Source organism: Neofelis nebulosa, chromosome 1 (genome assembly GCF_028018385.1).
Source record: "Neofelis nebulosa isolate mNeoNeb1 chromosome 1, mNeoNeb1.pri, whole genome shotgun sequence".
Classification (NCBI taxonomy): Eukaryota; Metazoa; Chordata; class Mammalia; order Carnivora; family Felidae; genus Neofelis; species Neofelis nebulosa.
The window spans coordinates 227,552,632-227,577,016 of NC_080782.1; the positions used below are offsets into that span (position 1 = coordinate 227,552,632).

The following is a 24,385-nucleotide window of genomic DNA, read 5'->3' on the forward strand; positions in this document are numbered from 1 at the left end:
CAGCTCTCCAACAGGACAAAATGAAACCTCAAGGCAATCGCTCCACAATTAGTACATAGAGTATTCTAGTTCAGATGTCCAAGGTATTGTAATATTTCATATAGGGATATGCCACAATTTGTTCAACCTGTTCTCGTTTGGAAAATGTTCAGGTAATGACAAACAATGATGAAATAAATATAAAGAAATACTCTCATGGTAATTCTTTCTCTGTAGGAAAGGTCCCTCCAAGTGAGACTGTGGTTCTCAGAATTTATGTAAACACCAGATACTTTCCAGCAAGGCTGTTATCGTTCATATTCTTCTAGCTTTCAATGAATGAGGGAGCCTGTAGCCACAGTTCCTTAAATTTGGCAGTATGATGCACGACAAAGTACTTCATTATTGTTTTAATTTGCCTTTCCTGGACTGTTATGAGAACCATTGTCCAGTGTTTCTGACCTTTTGATTTTCTTCTGTGAAATACTTGTTTATAATGTACATTTGTTCATTGGGTTGTCTGTAACTTTATTTTCAATTTATAGATTCTCTTTGTATAATATGAAGATTAAATATGCTTCATATGTAGCAAATTTGTTTTACCGTAGTTTATTTTATGACTTTATTTATGGTATCTTTGGCCATTCTACTTAAGAATTGTGTAATAACAGGCTCCTGGGTGGCTTAGTCGGTTAAGCATCCTACTCTTGGTTTTGGCTCAGGACATGATCTCACGGTTTGTGATTTCAGGCCCCACATTGGGCTCCATGCTGACAGTGCAAAGCCTGCTTGGGATTCTCTCTCTCTGCTTCCCCCCCGCGCACCCCCCCCACTCAATCTCTCTGTCTCTCTCTTAAAATAAATAAATACACTTAAAAAAATTGTGTAATAAAATGTATACTTTTCTGTGTTTCCAATCTTGCTTCAAGAGTTCTCCCCAACCCTGGGGCTATACAACTATATTTTTTTAATGTGTCATTTTTTCTTTTTACATTTAAATATTTACTCCATCTGAAATTTATTGTTATGAAATGAGATAGGGAACAATTTTGTTTATTTGGTTAGAGAATTGTTACAGTGCCATGTAATATATGAACAACTTTTCCAACTGAATAGAAATTCTACTTTTTCACATATGAAGTTCCTATACATAGTAAGAAGTAATTTTGTTCAAAATTCTATTCAACTAATTTATATTTCTTGCTATATTCTTGTATCATAATCTCCAATTCATAAGTATTTTAATTATTGGATACATATTCTTCCATATTAAATAATACAATAATTTTATCAAGTTGTATATAAAATAGCACAAATAAAAAATATCCTAAGTGAAATGCCATTAAATGTATGTATTCATTTTGAGACAATTGCCCTAATTAACATATTAGGTCTATCTATCCAGAAACATAATATTTCCCTATATTTTGGATCTTATTTTGTGCTCTATACCATTTAATTATTTCTTCTTATAAGTTTTATTAATTTTTATTCAGTTTTTGTTCATAAATTTTGTATATTGTCTCTTTAATAATGACCACTTTTTCATTCTTCATGTAATCAGTTCTGTTTATAACTTACATTGCTAACATAGAGAAAATACGGATTTTTGTATGTGAATCTTGTATTAAGCTATTAATGCTTCTTAGAGTCTCTTAGTTTTTCAAAATATATGATCATGTAATATTCCAAATGGAGATAAATTTGTGTTTTAGTATTTTTACTAATATTTTATTTCCTAATCTTATTGCATTAGGTAGAAACTCCAAAATGTTGAATAATAATGGTAAAATAAGCATTTCATTTATTTTTAATTTTAATAGACCTTTAATAAAACTTTCACTCTTTATCAGGAAGTTCTCTCTTGGTTTTTGGTAAATATTTTTTATCATAGTTAGGAACAGCGATGGATCCTTATCAAACACCCTTTCATGTACAGTATCATCACATTTAAAAAATACTGAAAGTTGTGCAGACACTTCATTACACCATTCCTAGATTCATTCACTCGTTCAGTAAGTATTTATTAGCTCATGTGCCATTCTTTATTATTCATGTGCCATTCTGGAAAAACCTGCGCAGTCCCTGCCCTCATGGAGCCTATGTTCCAATGCAGGATGGACAATCCAGGTAGATGCATATTAAGCTCCCGCCAAGGGCCATGCACTATTCTAAATGCTTTACCACAAAAACCTGCTATCTCTCATAACAGTGCTACAGTAGATACTTTATTGGCCCATTATACAGATAAAAAAGTGAAGCACAGAGAGATGCAGTAACTTGGCCAAGGCCACATAGCTAGTGCAAGGTAAAACCTCTTTGTAAACCCAGGCACTCTGATTCCAGAGTCCATGCAATTATACACACACACACACACACACACACACACACAGAGTAATGAATTATAGTGAAAAATATAATGATAATCAAAAGTATTTACATTCCTGAAATAAACACTATTTTTACACGGTTTTATTCTTTTCATAACCTGTTGGATTCAACTTGCTAATAATTATTGTGGTTGTCTCCTTTCTAGAGGATTTTTAACTGTATCTTCATTTTCCTTTTGACTTTGGGGATTTTTTTTGGAAGAGGATTTCTTACTTTGTTAACCCCTAAATTCTTGGTGTATTTATTTCTTATTTAAAATACAAAAGTAGAGGTGCCTGGCTGGCTGAGTTGGTAGAGCATGCAACTCTTGATCTCAAGGCTGTGAGTTCAAGCCCCACGATAGGAGTAGAGCCTACTTAAAATTAATTAATTAATTAATTAAATTAAATAACATTAGAATTTTTTCAAAAAATAAAAGAACTGAAACCAAGAAAATAAACAAGTATAAAATAATAGGAAGGCAAAACTAATACTATTATTATTCATGATAATATTAATATGATATTATAAACAGGCCAGTGGCACCTAATTAAAAGAGTCCCACACACACATAAACTAAATTAAGGAAGACCTATGTTGTTTATAGGAGACTAAGGAAAATAAAGTGCTATTTTGTTTTTTATTCTCCAACCTCAAATCCTACCCACCAATTCCTAGGTTACAATGAAACAGTTTAAAACTGAATTCCAAACTGTTTTTGGATAGTCTCTTTCTGTCTCTTCTGCTTCAAGCATCTTACTTATTAACTATATTACCAAACCCCAGGCACCATACAAAGAGACATTTGAATTAACTCCAGTATTGCAAGACTCATTGCTCAAACTATTTCTTCCTACCTACTGGAGGTGAATCACTTAATATTTGGTTATAATACTTTCTGGAAAAGTTGCTCCTATAAGATATATGAGTGATGTACCTTCTGAATTCTAGTATAACAACATGCGTCTTTTATCCAAACAGGAGAGTGATGATAACTTGGCTGGATGCGGTGTTCTTCAGTCACAATCTTTTACTAAAAATTATGTAATAGATACAATGATATGTCTTGTAGATTTTATTTTTTTAATGTGTAGTTATTTTTGAGAGAGAGAGAGAGAGAGAGAGAGAGAGAGAACAAATCGAAGGGCAGAGAGAGGAGGAGACACAGAATCTGAAGCAGGCTCCAGGCTCTGAGCTGTCAGCACAGAATCCGGTGCAGGGCTCGACCTCACAAACTGTGAGATCATGACCTGAGCTGAAGTTGGTCACTTAACGGACAGAGCAACCCAGGAGCCCCTTGCAGATTTTAATAAGAAAAGATAAGAAGTTTGATATTAGTTGAATCTCCATTGTCACCTACTCATTTTTATAGACCCATCATTTTACATTCTTTCTCTTAAAAAAAAAAAAACAACTTGGAAGTCTGAGATATCAGCAGGATGTGTCTAATTGTATGTCATTGTTTTCATTGTTTCAACCAAAGACCTGATGAGCCCTCTCGGTGTCCAGACTCAACATTTCCTTAGAATAGGAAAATTTCCCTTGATATTTGTGCTCATTTTTTGTCATTTTTTTCTCTGTTCCCTCTTTTCCCCCTAAATAGCATTTACTTATATGTTAAGTCTTCTGGATTTCTCCTCAAATCACCAGGATTTTCCTTCATGAAGTAAATACCTTTGTGTGTATGTATGTGTGCGCACATGCATGTGTGTGTGTCGTGACCTATTTGTTCCACTTGACATTAGGACATTTGTAACCATATAACATTCTATCTTGAAATTAAGATGAAAAGTGTAACTTTTTTATTTCAAAAATAATGCTTTCTTTCTTTTCTTTCCAAAAAGTCCTTCAATTCTCTAATTACCTTTCCTTAAAAACAACTCTCTGGTTAGTGCTTTCCAGTTAAAATTCTCATTTGAGCTTTCCAATTCTAATTAAGTCAGACTTGAAGAGCTTCTTAACTTAAAGATGCAATAGATAAAACTCAAGGATATCTGTGAACGAGGAGAGAAAAAAATACATCTTTATTTTTACTAACTTCTAAGTAGAATATATAATTTCCTTCGATTATGAACATAGGCCAAAAAGTTAGTTTTGCTAGAAATTGTTGTGTCTTTGTCAATAATAGAAATCATAGATATTTTCCTCTCATATTACCATTTTAACATATACTTGATATATTTACATGCTGATCATTATTTCAAAATTAGTCTAATTACCTGCCAATAGGTCTTTGTATATAGCGCATTAATAGAAAAGAATATGTGTTACTACATCACATATTAGTCTTTAAATAGATTTTAAATATATTTAAATACTTTTTACTGTATAATATTATGCATTTATGTTTAGAAGTATTCTTTCTGAATAAGCATCCACAGGATGCTCCATATTTTCAAAGGACTCTGTGGTACACGAAAACTTAAGAAACTTTGATTTAGAACCATATGTATATAATAGTGCCTGATTCCTTTTAAGCTGTTTTTTATAACTATTTTCTGGATTAAGGTTTCTTTAGATGTCAGATCAAACTATTAATGTCTTTAAGTTTTCAGCTGCTCAGAAGTAGTGGAAAGCACAAGAATCTTTGCTCTTATCAATCAGCTGTGAACATACCGATAAATCATTATCTGGTCCTGTGCTGAGACCAGGAGCGAAGGGAGTTATTTTTTCTGCACAGAATTTTGAATTCTGTTTAGTCTTTCCAGGCAGCAATATGGGCCTAAAATAAAGTTGACTTTGTTTAGATAAGATCGTAACCTAACCATTCATTTGTTCATCCATCCATCTCTTCATTCATTCATTTATTCATTCATTTGACAACTACTTGGTTTGTGTGTGTGTGTGTATGTGTGTGTGAAAATTTCAAATTCTAAATAATTGACATTTAATGAATCTTTAAACATAACTCTAAGTTAAAACTCCCTTCTGTTGATTTGAGTTAGACTGAGCATATGAAAAAGATAAATTTAATATTCATAATCTTGAGTTTTAAAAAATGTAGGTTTTGACACTTTAGATAAAAAATATTGATTCCAAAGGAAGATGAAACTAAAGAATTCAACAAGTTTTTATTGAAGCGCTTTTAAAAAGGCCTCATACATTTTCTATTAAAGTGCCATCAACTGGAATTTTTAAAAATTGACTGAATCATAGAAATTTCATGTTACAGGGGATATTCTTTTTCATATAGCAGAGATATTAAGAAACATTCACAAGATAATTAAGTAAGCATATATCCAATTTAGAACGTGGATATATTTAGTCTTAGTAATTTAGGATACACCAAATAATATTATATAAGTACATTTCTTTTACTCAATTTATGCAACCCACTTTAATAATGCTTAATTTAAGGGAATAAATACTCTTAAATTGGAATGGATGTTACTCTAGGATAAATTTCCCTCCTAGAAATGTATATGTCAGTATTAATATTTCAAAAGTATTTTAGTGACAAAGAGACATATCTATATTTGGGTAGAATATCACACTCTAGATTTTAAACTATATGCCTTGGACTGGTGCTGAATCACTTCAAGGTGAAGAATTTGGATAAATTTGAGAAAAGCAATCCATTTATGAGTTAATAGGTTCCTTATGTTATTTGTCACTTTTAATGTTATGTGCCATAAATGATTCGGTAAATAATGTAACTAATGGTACGGTAAGGATGACCAAAAAGCATTGAACAAATATTCATTCATAAAGCTTAAACAGAAGAAAGGCCAGAGCAATCTTACAGTTATGCAATATAAAAAAAAACATTTACTTGGTTTCAGGGGCCTCTTTTAATTGCCTGTTCTACTTATAGTTGTAGATTACTGGGTCAAATATGTCATTAAGTCACTTGAATTTATATTTTAAAAAATGGTGGGTGCCTGGGTGGCTCAGTTGTTTAAGTGTCCAACAGTCATGATCTCGCGGTTCATTGAGTTTGAGACCCTCACCAGGCTGTCTGCTGTCAGCACAGAGCCTCCTTCAGTTCCTCTGTACCCCTTTCTCTACCCCTCCCCTGCTCATTCTCTCTCTCTCTCTCTCTCTCTCTCAGAAACAAACATTTGAAAAACTTTAATTTTTCTGTTATGTATTGTTTGTTTATTAGTGATCTGAGTATAAATTTTTATGCATATATGTTTGCCTGGGTGTAACGCTTTTATGTCTATAGATTTTACTTCAGCCAAAGTAAGTCAAGCATAGTGTGACTTTTCATCTACAGTATTATGCTCATGATATGCACATCTGTCCTTAACTATGCCAAATGGAAAAGTAAAAAAAAAAAAAATTTAACTATGTTTCTATCAAAATCATTTTTAGGTAGTAGCTACCTAGCACCTACAGTGACCTATTTATTTATTTTAATGTTGGGAAGTACACTCTTCACTTGCAACATTAGAACCCCAAGAGGGAAGAGGAAGAGTTGCATCTTGAAGATAATGAATAAAGCAAAGGAGAGAGGTCGGAACCACATAGATTGGTTTGAAAATGAAGCATGGAAAAGAGGGAGCCAGCCCATTTTCTGGATTTTCTAAGCGTTTCTGAGATCCAATGCCTTATATTTTAGACTTTTTAAAATTTCTGAGTATTTAATACATAGCAAAGTTGAACCAACTGATAAATGTCCAAGCTGCAAGAGCAAAACACTGAAGGGCCTCTTTTACCTTTCATTGTTTCTCACCTTCTGTGGTCGGTTCCTTTGCCATCTGCACTTGATTCATTTGCTCAATGGAAAGCTCAGACATCTGATTCTATGACATCACCCTTTGCAAACAGTATCATGGCATAGAGCACATACTATCTGTCAAGCATTTTGCTAAGTTAGAAAAAAAGAATAGTAGCCCAAATATTCTAACATTTCTAAAAGAACTACTTATTCTACATTTTTCAGCTCCCAGTGTATTTGCTACTTGTTAAGGAATGTAAAATGTTGCAGAACACTAAATTCTTGTTAATACTGAATGAAAGTTACCAAATAATTCTTATGTTTACAGCATATTTTCACAGTTAATAGTTTATTCTAACTCTACCGGTCCATTACAGAGACTGTAAGACAGAAACACTACCCTGAGACTTTGGCAAATACTTGGAAAATTTTCAGAACGGGGCACCTGTTGGCTCAATAGGTTAAGCGACCGACTACAGCTCAGGTCATGAGATCAGGTCATGATCTCATGGTTCGTGAGTTCGAGCCCCGCATTGGGCTCCGTGCTGACAGCTCAGAGCCTGGAGCCTGCTTTGGATTCTGTGTCTCCCTCTCTCTCTGCCCCTCCCCCACTCATGCTCTGTCTCTCTCTCTCTGTGTCAAAAATAAAAACATTTTTAAAAAGTTTAAAAAAAAGAAAATTTTCAGAACAATGAAAACTTGTGAGTATCTGAAGTGATGTTGCGAACCTTGTTTCTTATTATTCTGAGTATTCCACATGTTAGCTATTATGGTGGTGGATTTATAAGGAATTAGTAAACATTTTTCAGTTTGTTGAGAGACATGGCAATGTGGCAAGTATGACAGTCATCTTTTTGAGGGTGTGGACTGTTTCAGCTTCGTTTTCCTAATTTCTCAGAGCCTGATACAGCGCCAGACAACACAGTCAATAAATATTTGTTGATTGATGTATGAGTGAATTATTGAATCCCAGTAGTTATAAGCCATGGTGACATTTTAAGAAAGGGAATTTTCCGAGAGATTAATATTTTGGAAAATGTATCTTTGCCATAGTGGAGGGGAAGACTTGAAGGTCATCAAAACCTGTATTTTCTTGTTATTTAGTATAGTTTGTATTTTATATTAATACCTTTTATAAAACCTTTGTGTCCCTCTTTTGCTTCACTAAGGCTTCTGGTCTATTAGCTGGTTAAGCATAAACCCTTTTGCTCCATACCTTCCTTTCTCTCCATCAGTCTCTCTCAGTTTTTTTTCCTTTTAAGAACATTTAAAAATGTACATTTTCCTAACTTTGTATTGATCTTTGATGAACTGTTACATACATTTAATGCCCACCGTTCATCCTTTTCTATGTACCCCATCATCTCATCCCATAGTAGATTCCTCAGAAAGGACACTGTGAGCATAGCATTTCCTAAATTCTTGCATTTGTATAGCTGTCTTTTCCAAAAGAACTCAGATGAACTGAATAACTTCCCACGAAAATACAGTTTATACAAACTGACCCCATTATTGTTAGAAACGCCAAGCTAATTGGTATGCAATAAATAGGAAACGTTATCGAATAACTATCCCATAAAAGAAGAGCATTCTTGATGGGTTTCACAGGACAGTTTTGAACGTTCAAATATCAGATGATTTCAGTGCTACTTATTTTTCCCGCACGGTGTGGAAAACGGATCAATCACATTTTGGATTCTTCAAGAAGCAGATAAAATTAGATGATTGCAAAAGATTTATTGGAAAATGACATTCTGAAAGTAAAAGGGAAGGAAGCAGGATTGAGAAAGGGAAGCTATTAGACCATGATGCAGAACTGACAAAAATCCCTGCCAGTGTAAAGGGGAGCTCAGAGGAAACTTATCTACTCGAGGTCTCCCAGGTTGTGTGGAAAGAGCTCGGCTCTTGTCTAGCTTACTTGTGCAGTCATTGTCCTGGGCTCCAAAACTGAGGAGGACCTGAAGGGGTAGGGAGCTGGGGCCTGTTAATGGACCACACTTTTTACGGGCAGGCAGTAAATCCTCTCGAAGAAAGATCTGAGTGGCACATCTCCCTGTCTCCCAAAGGAAGAGAGAACTCATATGCTTTTTTATGAAGCAAGCACAGTATTCAAACAGAAATTTGTTGAAGACAGCATAGTAAAGATTATAAATCAATCTCACTTCTGAACATGGACGCAAAAAATGTAAATAAAAATTTTAGTCTTACTAAAAATATTACACATTTGACCAAATGGGATTTATTTCAGGAAAGCAGAATGTTTCAATGTAAAGAAATTCATTCATTTAATTTACCATATTTTTAGGAGTAAGGGGAACAATTATATAATCATCTCCATAGAGGTGGAAAAGGCCTTAGACAAATTCAACACCCATCCTTGATAATAAATAATAAATAAAAGAATTCAAAATGATTTCTTGACATAAGGAATGGCATAAACAAATAGGGAGATATATAGACTTATAGGTGGATAATTGGCAATACCCGGTATAATTTGTGATAGGAAAATTGCTATAACTGCTTAAGAAAACTATTTGACCCAGAAATTACATTCCTAGATATGTATTAGCAGACACGGACAAAAAATGTGCATAGGAGCAATATTCCTGGCCACAAATAGAAACTGGAAATCACACAAATGTTATCAAGAAGAGAATGTTAAATAAATTGTCCTATCTTCATAAATGAAAACATTGTGCAGACTTGAAATTACAAAAATAATTACTAACAATATTGATGTATTTCAAAGAGCTGATGTTGCACAAAGAAAGCTAGATGTAAACAGTACATACTTTATGATTCATTTATATAAAGTGAAAAGTATGTACAAGTAATCTATGGTGATAGCAGTTAGATTTGTGATCACAAAATGTAATGGGGGCACCTGGGTGGCTCAGTCAGATAAGCATCTGACTCTTGGTTTCAGCTCAGGTCATAATCTCGCCGTTGGTCTCATGGTTTGTGGGTTCAGGCTCCACGTCAGGCTCTGCTCTGGCAGTGGGGAGCCTGCTTGGGATTGGGATCCTCTTTCTCTGCCCCTCCCCCACTTGCACTTTGTCCCTCAAAATAAATACATAAATAAATACATATATATATATATATATATATATATATATATATATAATGACTAGGAGGTGACAAGAGGAAGATTCATGAAGTGCAGTCACTTCTGGATTTTTATCTGTGTTGTGTTACACAGGTGCATACACATTTCAAAAATATATCAAGCATCACATTAACATTTGTGCATTTTAATAAATGTATCTTATACCTCAATAAGTTCAAAATTAATAATTATTGCAATGCATCACAACATGTTAAAAAATAATGGAAGAATCCATGGGTCCATAGTGATACGCAATAATAAAAAGGAGGAGGGGAATATTTTTACATACAGAGGAATACGACTTAGTAAATGTAGAAGTGATGATAGGGTAAGAAAACTCCCAATTTTCAAACACCATGAAATCATTGAAGCAGGCATGTAATTACTACTCAAGTAACAGGCAGTTTTTTAACAGTGTTTTTGTTTTATTACTACTTTCCTTAATGAATAAGAGAAGCCCAGAGCCTTTCCTTTGGGACATGTATAAACACTGATGTGTGCCTGCCTGGCCAGCTGGTCAGAGGCCCCACACACTCCTACAGTGGGGACATTTAAGATCAAACTGTCCCCGATGTCTAGTGTTCTCTGACCAGCTGGGCATCAAGCAATTAATGGTAAAGACAGCATATAATTTATTGTTTTATTTAGAATACATTTTAGAGTAAGAGGAAACTCTAAGACAATTAAAATGACATAATTAAAAAAAGTTATTTATAGACCAATAAATTATTATTATATTTGTGGTCTTATAAAACAGTTTCACTCAAAAATTATTTTCAAAGATGAATCCCCTTATAAAAGACAAAATTAAAGATGTCCGTATATTTACGAAACTAAAATTTCACAATGATTTACTGAATATTAAAACTCATCAACAGAATATTTATTCTTGGTATATTTTCACATATTTTATCAGTTATTTTACTGTATCTCTAATACTAGGACATTTCTTGTAAAATATGAACGCCTTTGGGGTGCCTGGTCGCTCAGTCAGTTAAGTGTCCAACTCTTGGTTTTGGCTCAGGTCATGAACTCATGGTGATGGACTCAAGCCCTACATTGGGCTCCGCCCATGCTGACAGCACGGAGCCTGCCTGGGAGTCTCTCTCTCTCTCCCCCTCTCTTTCTGCCCCTCACCCACTTGTGCACATTCTCTCTCTCTCTCTAAAAATAAATAAACTGTGAAATATGAATACTTTTTAGTATGGTCATATATTTTTTCACAAAATTTCTTGAAATATTTTTCAAAGTTGAATTTTATGGTTAATAAATTAAAATCGTTGACAGCTTTTGAAACCTAGAGAAATCTAGAATGAAATTACATTGAATTCAGAACCCACTTCAAGTTGCATCTATCACTTAAATATACATTTAAGGGGCTCCTGGGTGGCTCAGTCGGTTAAGCGTCCGACTTAGGCTCAGGTCATTATCTCACTGTTCATGAGTTTGAGCCCCACATTGATCTCTGTGCTGACAGCTCAGAGCCTGGAGCCTGCTTCAGATTCTGTGTCTCCCTCTCTCTGCCCCCTCCCCTGCTTGTGCCCTGTGTGTCTCTGTCTCTCAAAAATATTTTTTGGGGCGCCTGGGTGGCGCAGTCGGTTAAGTGTCCGACTTCAGCCAGGTCACGATCTCGTGGTCCGTGAGTTCGAGCCCCGCGTCAGGCTCTGGGCTGATGGCTCGGAGCCTGGAGCCTGCTTCCGATTCTGTGTCTCCCTCTCTCTCTGCCCCTCCCCCGTTCATGCTCTGTCTCTCTCTGTCCCAAAAATAAATAAAAAACGTTGAAAAAAAAAATTAAAAAAATAATAAATAAATAAATATTTTTTTAAAAAACTATAAAAAATATTCATTTAATATAGGAACTTATTTACTTACATTGTTTTGTTTTCCCTTGTGTCTGCCTTAGAAAAAACTTAAAGTTTTGGTTAGTAAAAGATCACTTCTTGTTCAGTTCTGAGTAATGACATTTTTCTCTTTGTAATAAATATATAGTTAAATTTTTAATTAACTTCATATTTAAGGTGAAAACTGTTCACTTAAAAAGTAATGAAGTATGTATTGACCCCACTTTAATATATAATTCTATCTCAACAGTATTGTTCCTTTGTATTTATAATCACATTTTAAAACTAGTATGTACTATATTTATCAACTGATTGCATACATTTTAAATAACCTTTTAAATAGACAACTACATCTCGTTAATTTTTATATGGTGTTTTTTATAAAACAAATAGATATTCTAAAGTTTGTTTAATGTTTATTTATTTTTGAGAGAGAGAGAGAGAGCATGAGCAGCGGAGGGGCAGAGAGAGAGGGAGACACAGAGTGTGAAGCAGGCTCCAGGCTCCCAGCTGTCAGCACAGATCAGCACAGAGCCCCACGTGGGGCTCAAACTCATGAACGGTGAGATCACGACCTGAGCTGAAGTCAGATGCTTAACTGACTGAGCCACTCAGGCGCCCCAAAATAAATAGATATTCTGAATGGTCAGATAAATTAGAAGCATACAGGTTTAATTATTCTCATATAAAGAGTATACTTCTGTTTAAAAGAAGTATAATTAAAGTTTCACATGAGTTTTGTTTTTCTCCCCACAGTTGTTTTGCTTTTGATCCTTCTATGGTTTCCTTCATATTTTACAGCATATTTTAGTCATCGTTTTTTCTGCCATGCCTGTTTAACTTATCCTTATATAGCATTTATTTTCATAGATGCTTCCATCACTCTGTGCCCAGAGGAAGAAATGTTAAACCAAAAATTGGAAGGCGGTGTGGTATAGGGTAATACATAGAGGGTGAGATGTCAGACAGGTGGACCTGGGATCATATATTAGGTCTTCCTCACTGAGGAATCACATCTATAACATGTGAATGATAAATAGTGAGGGTTAATGTACCTAACAGATGTTGACTAAATCGTGCCTATTCTATTATTTTTGTCACTACCATTCCTAGAGTAAAACCCAAAGGAAATTGCATGTAAACACACTGGTGACCTGATTCATTGGGAACCATTTGCTTCTGGTAAAATGGTCATGTTTGCAATGGAGCACCTGTTGCCATCTGGAAAATATACTATAGAGCGATAGATAAAAACAGAAAGCCTGAGGCTAGCCTTCTTAAGTTCTACTGCCACCTATAATCAGAGGCTTGATTTTACGAATTCAGTAGAGAAACAAATATACAAAGAAAAAAAATACTGAAGAACTAAAAGACTTCTGTTGCACAAGAAAAGCTTGGGTTTAAAACAAATCATTAACTATTTTTCAGTGTATTTCTTCATTGTTTAGGGAGTCCATACCTCCAGGAAAGGAAAGCAAAGATTGCCAGTCAGGAAATAACTTGGAAGCAAGAAAGTCTTTCATCAAGTAAAGAGTTCCCATAACCCCCTTATTTTAAGATTTCATAAAATGTCATAATTCAGATTAAACAAATATGATAAGAATAATGTGTCATTAGGGGCGCCTGGGTGGCTCAGTCGCTTGAGTGTCCAACTTCGGCTCAGGTCATGATCTTACAGCTCGTGAGTTCCAGCCCCACGTCGGGCTCTGTGCTGACAGCTTAGAGCCTGAAGCCTGCTTCAGATTCTGTGTCTCCCTCTCTCTCTGCCCCCAACCGACTCTCATTCTGTCTGGATCTCTCTCAAAACTAAATAAACGTTAAAAAAAATTAAAAAAAAAAAAAAAAAGAATAATGTGTCGTTATATTGAAAAGTTTTTCTAATTTTCTCTTGTCTTCTGGCAGAAAAAAAAAAATACATCTCTCTCCTGCAAAAAAAAAGCCTGGCAAAAGATTTATGAACTTTGTTTAGCATTGCTATAGCATGCTGTTTGAAATTCACAGACTTGAACAAATGAATAAATATTCATCACCTCTGCTTTCTTCTTTTTTCTAGGTGCCTCCCATACTCCTTGATAAGCAGTTCTCTGAATTCACTCCAGACATTACACCAATCATTTTGGCAGCCCATACAAATAATTATGAGATAATAAAGCTTTTAGTTCAGAAAGGAGTTTCGGTGCCCAGACCCCACGAGGTCCGCTGTAACTGCGTCGAATGCGTCTCCAGTTCAGATGTGGACAGCCTCCGCCATTCACGCTCAAGACTCAACATCTACAAGGCCTTGGCCAGCCCCTCTCTCATCGCACTGTCAAGTGAAGACCCTTTCCTCACAGCCTTTCAGTTAAGTTGGGAGCTTCAGGAACTGAGTAAGGTGGAGAACGAATTCAAGTCGGAGTATGAAGAGCTGTCCCGACAGTGCAAACAGTTTGCTAAGGACCTATTGGATCAGACAAGGAGCTCCAGAGAACTGGAAATCATTCTTAATTACAGAGATGACAGTAGTCTCATAGAAGAACAAAGCGGAAATGATCTCGCAAGACTAAAATTGGCTATAAAGTACCGGCAAAAAGAGGTGAGTGTTGGCCAGACTTTTTTATCAAAACGCCATAGGACGTAATTACGGTGAAGTAAACAGGTACTCTAAGTTTGGGATTTCGAGCACTTTCTACTTAACTGTAAGTGGATGATATTTGTTGTTCACCAGATTAATAATTATGAAACACGTGGAAGAATGGCAAGAAATGGCTTAATAACTGGTAATGGTATTTGTCGTATGTGTTAAAATGTACACATTTACTGTGGTATAATGGACAAACTAATGAATTTTATACTCCTCTCACTAAAAGTTCTGGTTCTGCCATTTATAAGTCTTGTTACTTTAGAGGGCCTTGTTATTTTTCAGATCTCTTTGAGATGGGATTTTCTCATCTGCTTAATGGACTTAACATTTATAATATTTAATTATCTATATTTATATGTATCAAATATTTTCCTCAAAGATTTGTAGGAAGTATAAAACGTGGGGATGGGTGTGAAGGCTCTTAGTAAGTTATAAGTATTTAGCAAATTATAAGTACATTATTTATATTAATAAAATACATTATTAGAAGTTATTAATCAAAGAGAAGCCCTTAGTTCAACAGCAGATGAAAGTACTAAGACTTCTCTTACATCTGGCTTATTTCCTTTATTTGTCAGGAATAAGAGGTCAAAGAAGTTAACAGCAGAAGAGTTCTAAATTTCTCATGAAATTTCCATGGAGTGAATATTAAGTAAAGAAACCCCAGATCTATTCTATTCATCACGCAGCATAATTGTTTTTGTTTCTATCACTGAGTTAAATGAGTTCTCAAAAAAACTATTTACTTCTATCTTCAGAAAATGTTGGTTCTCTGTTCATGCTTGAATTATAGTAATTATCTATTCTAGAAAAATAGTTGGAGAAAACTATATAACGCAAGATGAAAAAGAAAAAGAGTCTTCTGAATAAAAAATGTATTCAATTTCTTTTGAAGTTAGCCCTGATTATCTCACATTAGCCTTGGCTGCTTTATCTACTGCTACTTGCTAAATATTTAAGGTTCAAGATACCTGAATTTGCTTCCTCGAGTTTTTCCTGTAGTTCTTTGGCCTGTTGTCATGGGAGCCAGAAACTAATTAAAATGATTTTTCCCCTATCAATGAAGGAAGTAGCTTCTTTTGTGTGCAGTCCCTCTGATTCCAAAATCACGCTAGTTTGAGACATGCCAACAGTATCAGCTAATTTTTTTTTTTTTTTTCGGTTCTTGTGTTTAGGACTCAGGGACTTGGTATCTTAAAGGAAATAGAATAGATTTAATATACAACTATAAGAAACTGATGAAAAACTTCCCCTGATTAAAGATTTTGAGGTACTAAATACGATACCTAAAAGTAACAACATGTATTAGAACTCATGGTGAGCGGAATGAAATTCCCAGGATGTGAAATCCATGAAATGAAAGAAAGAACACAGTAGCAGCAGCTGGCTGCTTGTTTTTGTTTCTACCCAAAACCTGTTGTGTTTTTGTTCCCTCTGCAGTTAGTGAACCAACTTACCTCTGTTTTATGCCTTCACTGATTTGGTCCTGATATCATAACTGATTTAACTTTGTCTTTAGCCACAATGATTTTTGTGAAAGCACTGGAACAAAATACTCATAGAGTCTTTTACCAGACCCTCATAATTAAATACTACATGACATTTCATCAAATGAAGCTAAGCTGCCCAATTCTTGTCAAAAGGCTGTCCAAGACAAAAAATTTTAATCTGAATTTCTAACATATTAACATCTGAGTATATTTTTACTCACAAATCATTTTTATGCATTCTATTCATTCATTCATTCATTCATTCGGTCATTAACCCTTCGAACATATTTTTTAACGTTTCTTTATTTTGAGAGAGAGAAAGAGCATTCACATGCATATGCGTGAGCCGGGGAGGGGCAGAGAGAGAGGGAGAGAGAGAATCCCAAGCAGGCTTTATGCTGTAAGCACAGAGCCTGAAGCAGGGCCAATATCATGAACCAGATCATGACCTGTGACCTTAGCCAAAATTAAGAGTTGGACGCTTAATGGACTGAGACACCCAGGTGCCCCTGGATTTTTATAGAACACACGGCGGGCAATGCTCAGGGCATTTGGGACTCCGTTGTGGTGTGGTTGTGCCCTAGAGCTTATAGCCTATTACAGGGAGACAATAAAATGTTCAATATATACTGTTCTCAGTTTTGTTTCTGCACCACTAAAAATGTTCATTCCTAGTAAACATGTTTGTTGTTTTTTTGCCTAGGGTCTTTTGTATATTTCAGAAATATACAACGCATGCTTAACTTCAAAGCCTATTAAACAAAAAGTGACAAATTAAGTCCTTAGAGATGTCAGAAGCAAAGCTATAGAAAGAGTTTGATCATTTCTTAAGACTTCTTTCAAGATGTTTATACCTTTTGCTAATATGAAGTTGTGGAATTGGAGGCTGATCAACCCTAACGATACAACAGGATGAAGGGCGGCTAAAAACTCATAACATGTAACAAGAAAATAAGAATTAGTAATATCTTTTAAAAGATACATTTTTAAAAGACCGCATTTGCATTTTCTCTTTTCCTCTTTCCAAATTACAATGGAGAAAAAAATTAAAACAAAATTCTTACAGAGTTGTTCTAGACTATCTTTCATTCAGTTTCAAAGAGCACATTTCCCTTGGGTTGAACAGTTTTTCCAAAGCAAAGTAACACTGGATGACTAATAGCATTATAAAATCAAGAATAAGGTTTTACTTTCATATGAACTCTGAAATTATAGGTTGTATTTTATGAAACATATTCCTTAATTATTCATAAATCATTGACTTCAGAAGATTTGATGTAAGGTGTTCTATTAAGATCGTGTATCTTAAATGAAACTGTGCTTTGGCATAAGTGTCTTGCCTTGTGTCTTTTCACCACAAGTTTTCCTAGTTTTAGTCTAAAGACTTTCGAGGTTTGTCTTTGGTCTGTCTCTTACGATTTTGGAATGCCTTCTTATTGATCTTCACATGGCTAAGTTCTACTCACTTTTTCAAGCTCATCTCAGGTCCTCCCTCCCACAGGGAGATTCCTTGAAGCAATCCCCCTCCATAGAATCTCTTGGATAAATGCCCTCATTCCACACATTCTATTTTGCATTGCATTGTTACATTTCTCTCTTCTCCTCCAGGTGTGAGTGCCAGGAACACATTTATCTTATTTACCAGTCATACTTCAGTACTGACAGATAGAAGGTGTTCAAAATGAATGCACCTGAATGAAGTTTCAGAATCTCTTAATTCTGGAAGGTTCCCCGCATATTTCTTTGTCTGACTAAATTGCATTGTTACCTAATTACCTAATAACAGCCTTCTTATGAATTCAAATACTGAAACAATCCATGTTGCTGGGACTTGATTGCAGACTTGTTCTGGTATTTCTGTAATATCATCCAAAAAGAAAGGCCTGCGTTAATTGCATATCACGGATATTTTTATAGGCATAGAGAGGATTTTATTGTTTCTATGAATACTGGAGTAATGATGCTGTAATTGTATTGACCATATACTAGTAGAATTAACATAATCTAGTGGCCAGCAATTCAAAATCAATATATGTTAAGAACTGGGTTAAGTTGTGTCGGCCAAGAAAAGAGGCAGAACTGAAATAAAAGGATTGATTTGAGGTCTCAGAATTGCAATCTGGGAAGCACAGATTTGAGTAACAACCCAAATTGCATTCTAGGGAACCAGAGAAAAAAAGTCAATGGTTTTTAAAGACAGAAAGGAATGCTTGGATAAGTTGTTTGATAGGTGCTGATGGCAGAGAACTAATCTTGACTAAACATAATTGGTTGCTATGGCCATCACTAAGCAAAAGTCCATTATGATAGCGAGTTGCAGATTTTCCCTGCAGAGTCCTTGGAATATTTGTGCTTTGGCCCAGTTCAAAAGTTAACAGTTCTACCCTCGTGAGTACGTGCATAAAGCCTACCTCTTTAATGGCCTCCCAGGTCCCTTTTAAAACCTCTTGACCTAAGTGACTCCATTTCATTTCACCTTTTACAGTTGTTAACATGGTTTATTACACTGAAACCTCCAAAACAAACCTATAAAATATGATTTTTTTTCCTGTGAGGAATTTGAGTGCTGAATGATGTGCATTGTTAACACTGTTAAATGTTGGGGTCTGGGTGCAAATCCAGGTCTTAACTATGCAAGCCACTCTAACCATCACACACCATTGCCTTCACCTAGACGTCATCCCCATGAACATGGGGTAAATCTGATCAAAGTGGAGGTCCTAGCCTAGTTCAGTTGAGCACATGAGTTTATTTCATGACTCAGCTTCTTCATAATTTAGCCATGCATTTCAACCTTAAGATTTTTTTTTTTATTTTTGCATTGTGATAAAGCACTTGATTTCTTCAAAGAGGGAACAACTCCTTTTCCTATCTTCCTTAACCCACTTTTTTTTTCCTTCAAAAAATAATCTCTTTAGTCTCACTCTGAGGAAAAAGCAGGGAAAGTCCCCTTCACTGGGACTAGAAGCCAGAACCCCATTCCAATGTTACTTATCAAAATGAATAGTGTCAAAGGAAGCTGGAAAAAAACAGAGCCAAGCATCCACCTCCTTGGAACAGATTCTCTTCCTGTGTATTAGATAAAGGCGAGCATGATTGAAGACATGTCTTCAACAAGGAACTAGTCTCTTGGTTCCTGGTATAATTTTTGCAGATACAGAATTTATGGCAGTTAAAATCACTTATATGTTGTCATTGTTCTTTCCTAATATTTGTAAGGTGAGTGCATGTGTGTGGAGAGCTTGTTGCATTCCTTACATATTTTCACAGCAAAGACCTTACCTAGTTTCAGTTGCACATGATTGAACACATTGTGAAGTAACTAGTCCAAATTAAAGAAGCCTAGATGATGAATAATAATAGAAAGCAGTGAAATACATTATTTTGTGTGAAAGCATTACAACTCAATCTTTTTATCACTCTCTCAAATTAAAGTGAAAAAAATAATCTGTACATAGTCAACAGCATATTTTTTTCAACTTAATTTTCCCTTTTGTGAAAGTATGAAACAGCTTTGCAACATTAACTTTAAAGTTTGGTACTAATCTGGGTTCTGTCTTATAAATTAATAGAGTTGCTAAAGAGTCAGGAGAAAAATCAACACTTCAACAGTCCTTCTTATCTTTTGTTTATCTTGTCATGGAGCAATGAGAGAAATGTGAAGAGATTCATGTCAATCAGATGCCATCCATAGCATGGTGAACTCAGTTGATTCCAAATATTCCAGAATCAAAGGTCTTTAAAGCCCTCAAGATTTATGATTTTATGTTTCTTGATTTATTCAAAACTGCTTGATGTGGAATCGAGAACCAAACCTACTGAAAGAAAGGAGACCTATGGGGTAGGTTTGGGGACAGGGGAACCACAGAGGATACAGCCCTAACACAACCAGGGGATCCCCTGGGTGGGGGACAAAGGAATGTGAAGGGGAGGGCATCAAAAGAGGATTGGGCATATAAGAGACTCTTAAATACAGAGAGCAAACTGAGGGTTGATGGGGGTGAGGGAACAAAGGGGGGGACGGGGAAAATGGGTGATGGTTATTGAGGAGGGCACTTGTTGGGATGAGCACTGGGATTTGTATATAAGTGATGAATCACTGGAATCTACTCCCAAAGCCAGGAACACACTGCATACACTGTATGTTAGCCAACTTGACAATAAATTATACATATATATACACACACATATATATATATACATATATATATGTATATATATGTATATGTGTGTGTATATATATGTATATGTATGTATATATGTATGTATGTATATGTATATATGTATATGTGTATATATGTATATACACACACACACACACATATATATATATATATAAAAGAAGAGATTCATGCAAAAAACAAAAACAAAAATAAAAGAAGGTTGGTCAATGGGAGGAGCAGTTAAATAATAAATGGAGCAGAAACAAAGGAAATTTGTATTCTTTAAAAAAAAATTTTTTTAATGTTTATTTATTTTTGAGAGACAGAGAGACAGAGTGTGAGCGGGGGAGGGACAGAGAGAGAGAGAAAGACAGAATCCGAAGCAGGCTCCAGGCTCCGAGCTGTCAGCACAGAGCTCAACGCGGGGCTCAAACTCACAAGCCGCGAGATCATGACCTGAGCCAAAACGGACACCCAACCGACTGAGCCACCCAGGCACCCCAGAAAATTTGTATTCTTAAAACTACCTACAACCAGACTTAACTGTATATCATAAGTTTTGTTTTGTTATTCTATAAACTCTTTAATGGTAAGTTTATACTGCCAAAAATTTTTTAATTCAAATTTTATTTGAAAAGGAGCAATAAATGTTTAAATTTGGACTAGCTACTGTATGGATTTCATATTAAAAATGAATAAAACATACTACCCATGCTCTCCATCTACCTGAAATCTACATGAGAAACTCCCTCTGGAGATCCATAGTCAGATGCCAGTAGCAGTTAAGGAAAAATAGCACTCTAAGTATGTACTTTTTATTTGGAAACTGCCAATCCTCAAGGGTACATTGCTGCCCATCTCCGACAAGAAAATCACAGAGAAATCAATGACAATGTTGCTCCCTGGCTTTTGTATCAAAACCTTGGGATGGCGCTGGCCAACAATGGCTGTCTCCTCTTGATACAGCAGATTTGGATGGCTGGCTTGCAGCCATGCAAAGCTTTGCTTTTGCTACAAAGTAGGCAGAGGAGCTGATCAATTATTATTATTATTATTATTAACAATTGGTTGTTTTTTAATCTTGTGTTTTCCTCCTTTTTCACTCTTGTTCAAGTTTATGGTGTCTAAAATATAGCTTTCATAACTTCCTTGTGCCTGGTAAATTCCACATCAAAGTATGGATGACTTGGAGGGAAAAACACCTCATCCTATAGAGACACTGTCTCGTGGACATCAAATAACTACTGTAGGAGAATGGCAAAGAGAGTAGTGCTAGGGAGAAAAATGAGAAGGTGCTGCATATGATGCTTTCCTCATAACTGACATTTCCCTACTGAAATAACTTTGAGACTCATTTGTATAAGTAAATTTGAAAATACCTTTGCCACTGTTTGGTTTACTTATTTAACATATACTGATTTATTTGAATTCAATTTGATTTTATTTACCATGTTCCTCTCCTTTTTCTCTCTTCTCTGTTTTTGAACTGTTTTGAAAACATTTATGTCCTTCAGATCTCTTTCCAAATACTACTTTCCGTGGGAAGGCTTCATCTATTCTCAAGTCAAAATTAATTATTGCTTTCTCTTGTTATGGTAGCTTTATTGTGCATGTTGCTTTGCTTCTTGTTTTCACATTTTATTTCTCCAACTGAACTTGCCTTTAGTTTTACTTCCTCCAGTACAATGCCTACAGCACTAGGAAAGGTGTTTTGTTTTGCGTCTTGTACTTTGTTTCTGTTTCGTTTTTCAAGATAATGCAAGCCCAGACTTTAGCATACTTCCTGGTATATTTACCCAGGAAAGGGTAGCTCTCTATTATTATTAATTATTACTATCATTGTCACTGTTTTTATCTCCTCATAGGCCCCCAATATGAAAGACCAAACACATACAGGAAATGCTATGCATCATCCTGTTGTATACTATGCAGCAAAAAGGGTAGGCTTCGTCATTAAACATTTTAATATTTGTAACAAATAGTCATCTAAGCTTCGTGGCTCCCATTACATTGTTATATGTCAAAGATAAGTTTATCCTTCTTACAGTCTATCGGTATAGTCAGTACACTGACCCATTTATATTAAACCATACACTCTCATCAAAAATATATAATGTATAAATTTTATTCCAACCCTTAAGGTTGTCCATATTCTAATGCTTCCATTATAGACTTTCAGAAGTAACTCATATTGTATACGGGTTTGATTTGAATTTGTTCTTCCGGCTTGCATTTTTCAATATATGTTAGGCATTGGAATCACTATCTGGCTGCACCTCAGAATCAGGAACTGAATCATAGCACTCATTAAAAAAGTGAGGCATACAGTAGGATTTGAATGCATAAGGCTACACTGAGTGGTACAAATAACTATGAGACTTGTGAAAGTGATAAAAAGCAGCATTCCTCCAGCTGAATTCTCTTTCCCACTGTTCTCCTGAGCAAGCTCACTGACCGATTTCTAGGCCTCTGCCTCTCTGTTCTCATGTATATGCTCACACCTGCTGTTGCCAAGTGGAGACAACATGGCTCACAGACTCCCTCCCGTGCCTCAGCCCAGTAGGGACCAAACATTCTTGGACCTGCTTCTGTGTCATGGCTGAAGCAAATGCCTGTTCAGGACTCACAGCCTGGCTGACAGAACTATGACAGGTCACTAGGCATTTAATTTAACACTAGGTTTTTAGAGCTTGGAATTCAAAGGTTCAAGGGTTTTGTTTCTTTTTTGCAACTCATTTAATGATATGCAACCACTTTCTTCTAATTCGAATCTGAAAATGATTAGGCTTTTCCCACAATTAAATATTAAATTGTATATGTCCAAAACATTGTATAAATTTATCCTTTTAAACTGCATTCATGAGCAAGTGACAGATGAATGTCTTATGAAACATAAAATAGCTAGTCTTAACTTTAAATTAGATATAAAATATAGCTTTTATTTGATACTGCTTTAAATAAGTACAAAAAGGAAAGGGTTGAGCAATTTATTTTCAAAGAGGTATATTCTTCTATTCACCTGACAAAAATGCAAATACCCTCAGGATTAGCAACACTTTCAATGTAGCTTTCATTTGCCACAGATATAAACTAAAAACATAAATTTAATGATAATAGCTTTGAAAAATCCACTGTGTATCAGACACCTTCTCTCAGTATTCAAATGAGTTACTCTTCTGTATGAAACTGGTCCCTCCATCTCCATGATGATTGACAGGCAAGGGTAGCAGTAAGGTCACCTGTTTTCCATTATTGAGATGGGATCTTTTCAATGGAGATCCATTTCTTTTGTTTCTTTTGCACAAAATTCACATTTACATCTCGGGGTTATTTTTCCTGGGTCATTATCACTGCTCATATTTTCTGTCTCTAATCACTAAGCAAAACTAAGAGTTACCAGTTTTTGAAATTACCCACTTAACAGCTTATTCCAACCAACATTATTTCCCAGAAAATTACAAAAACCCAGTAGATTGTCTTGGAAATCTATAAAACAGAAACACTGTTCACAAGAAATGTTGATGGCTTTGAGATACAAACTTCTGCTCAAGGTCCCTTATAAATTATGCATCAGAGAGGAAACTTTTCAGCTTATCCTTACCCTTGCTTTGACCATATGAGGAACAGTCACAACTTTTCTAAATAGAGGTTATTTTGTTTGTTTGTTTGTTTGTTTGTTTGAATTCTTGGAATCAGCAATGTACAGTAAAACCCTCTGGGATGCCTGTGCTGTAATTTGGTGATTCATGATTCTGAAGCTGTGTTAAGTTTACAGATTGCTTCTAGGTAATACAGAACTGGTGAAACAGTCACATAGGATTATTTTCTTGAGCTTTCTGTAACTTTCCGTTTCCTTTTTTCCTTCAGCTTTAGGAGAACACAGTGGCCTGCCCTCTGCAGCCACAGCAAAAAACTAAGGCCTTCTTCCTCCATGGTTTTCTTTTTACCTTCATCTTGACTCAAGCTCCCAGGCTGTCTGCTTCCGGAATGTTTGTAAAAAGGCCTGCTTTCCCTTTGACCACAGGACTGCTTCAGTTTTAAATGATAGACACTATTGTTTTTCTCCATGGCATTCTCTAAGTTCAGGAACTTTTTCCCGGAGGCTCTGGGACATGCAGCCTGGAAGCTCTTCGGCTACATTCTCCTCTTTACC

General features: G+C 35.4%; 1 protein-coding gene across 4 annotated transcripts in view; it reads left to right on the top strand.

Moving 5' to 3' along the window:
* Positions 1 to 24,385, top strand: part of TRPC4 (transient receptor potential cation channel subfamily C member 4) — a 206,737-nt gene that overhangs the window by 79,369 nt on the left and 102,983 nt on the right. For all 4 annotated transcript variants that reach the window (XM_058686828.1, XM_058686837.1, XM_058686814.1 and 1 more), the window contains one exon: positions 14,013 to 14,531. In XM_058686828.1, coding sequence (XP_058542811.1) covers positions 14,013 to 14,531 — 519 coding nt within the window. The remainder of the gene's footprint in view (positions 1 to 14,012; positions 14,532 to 24,385) is intronic.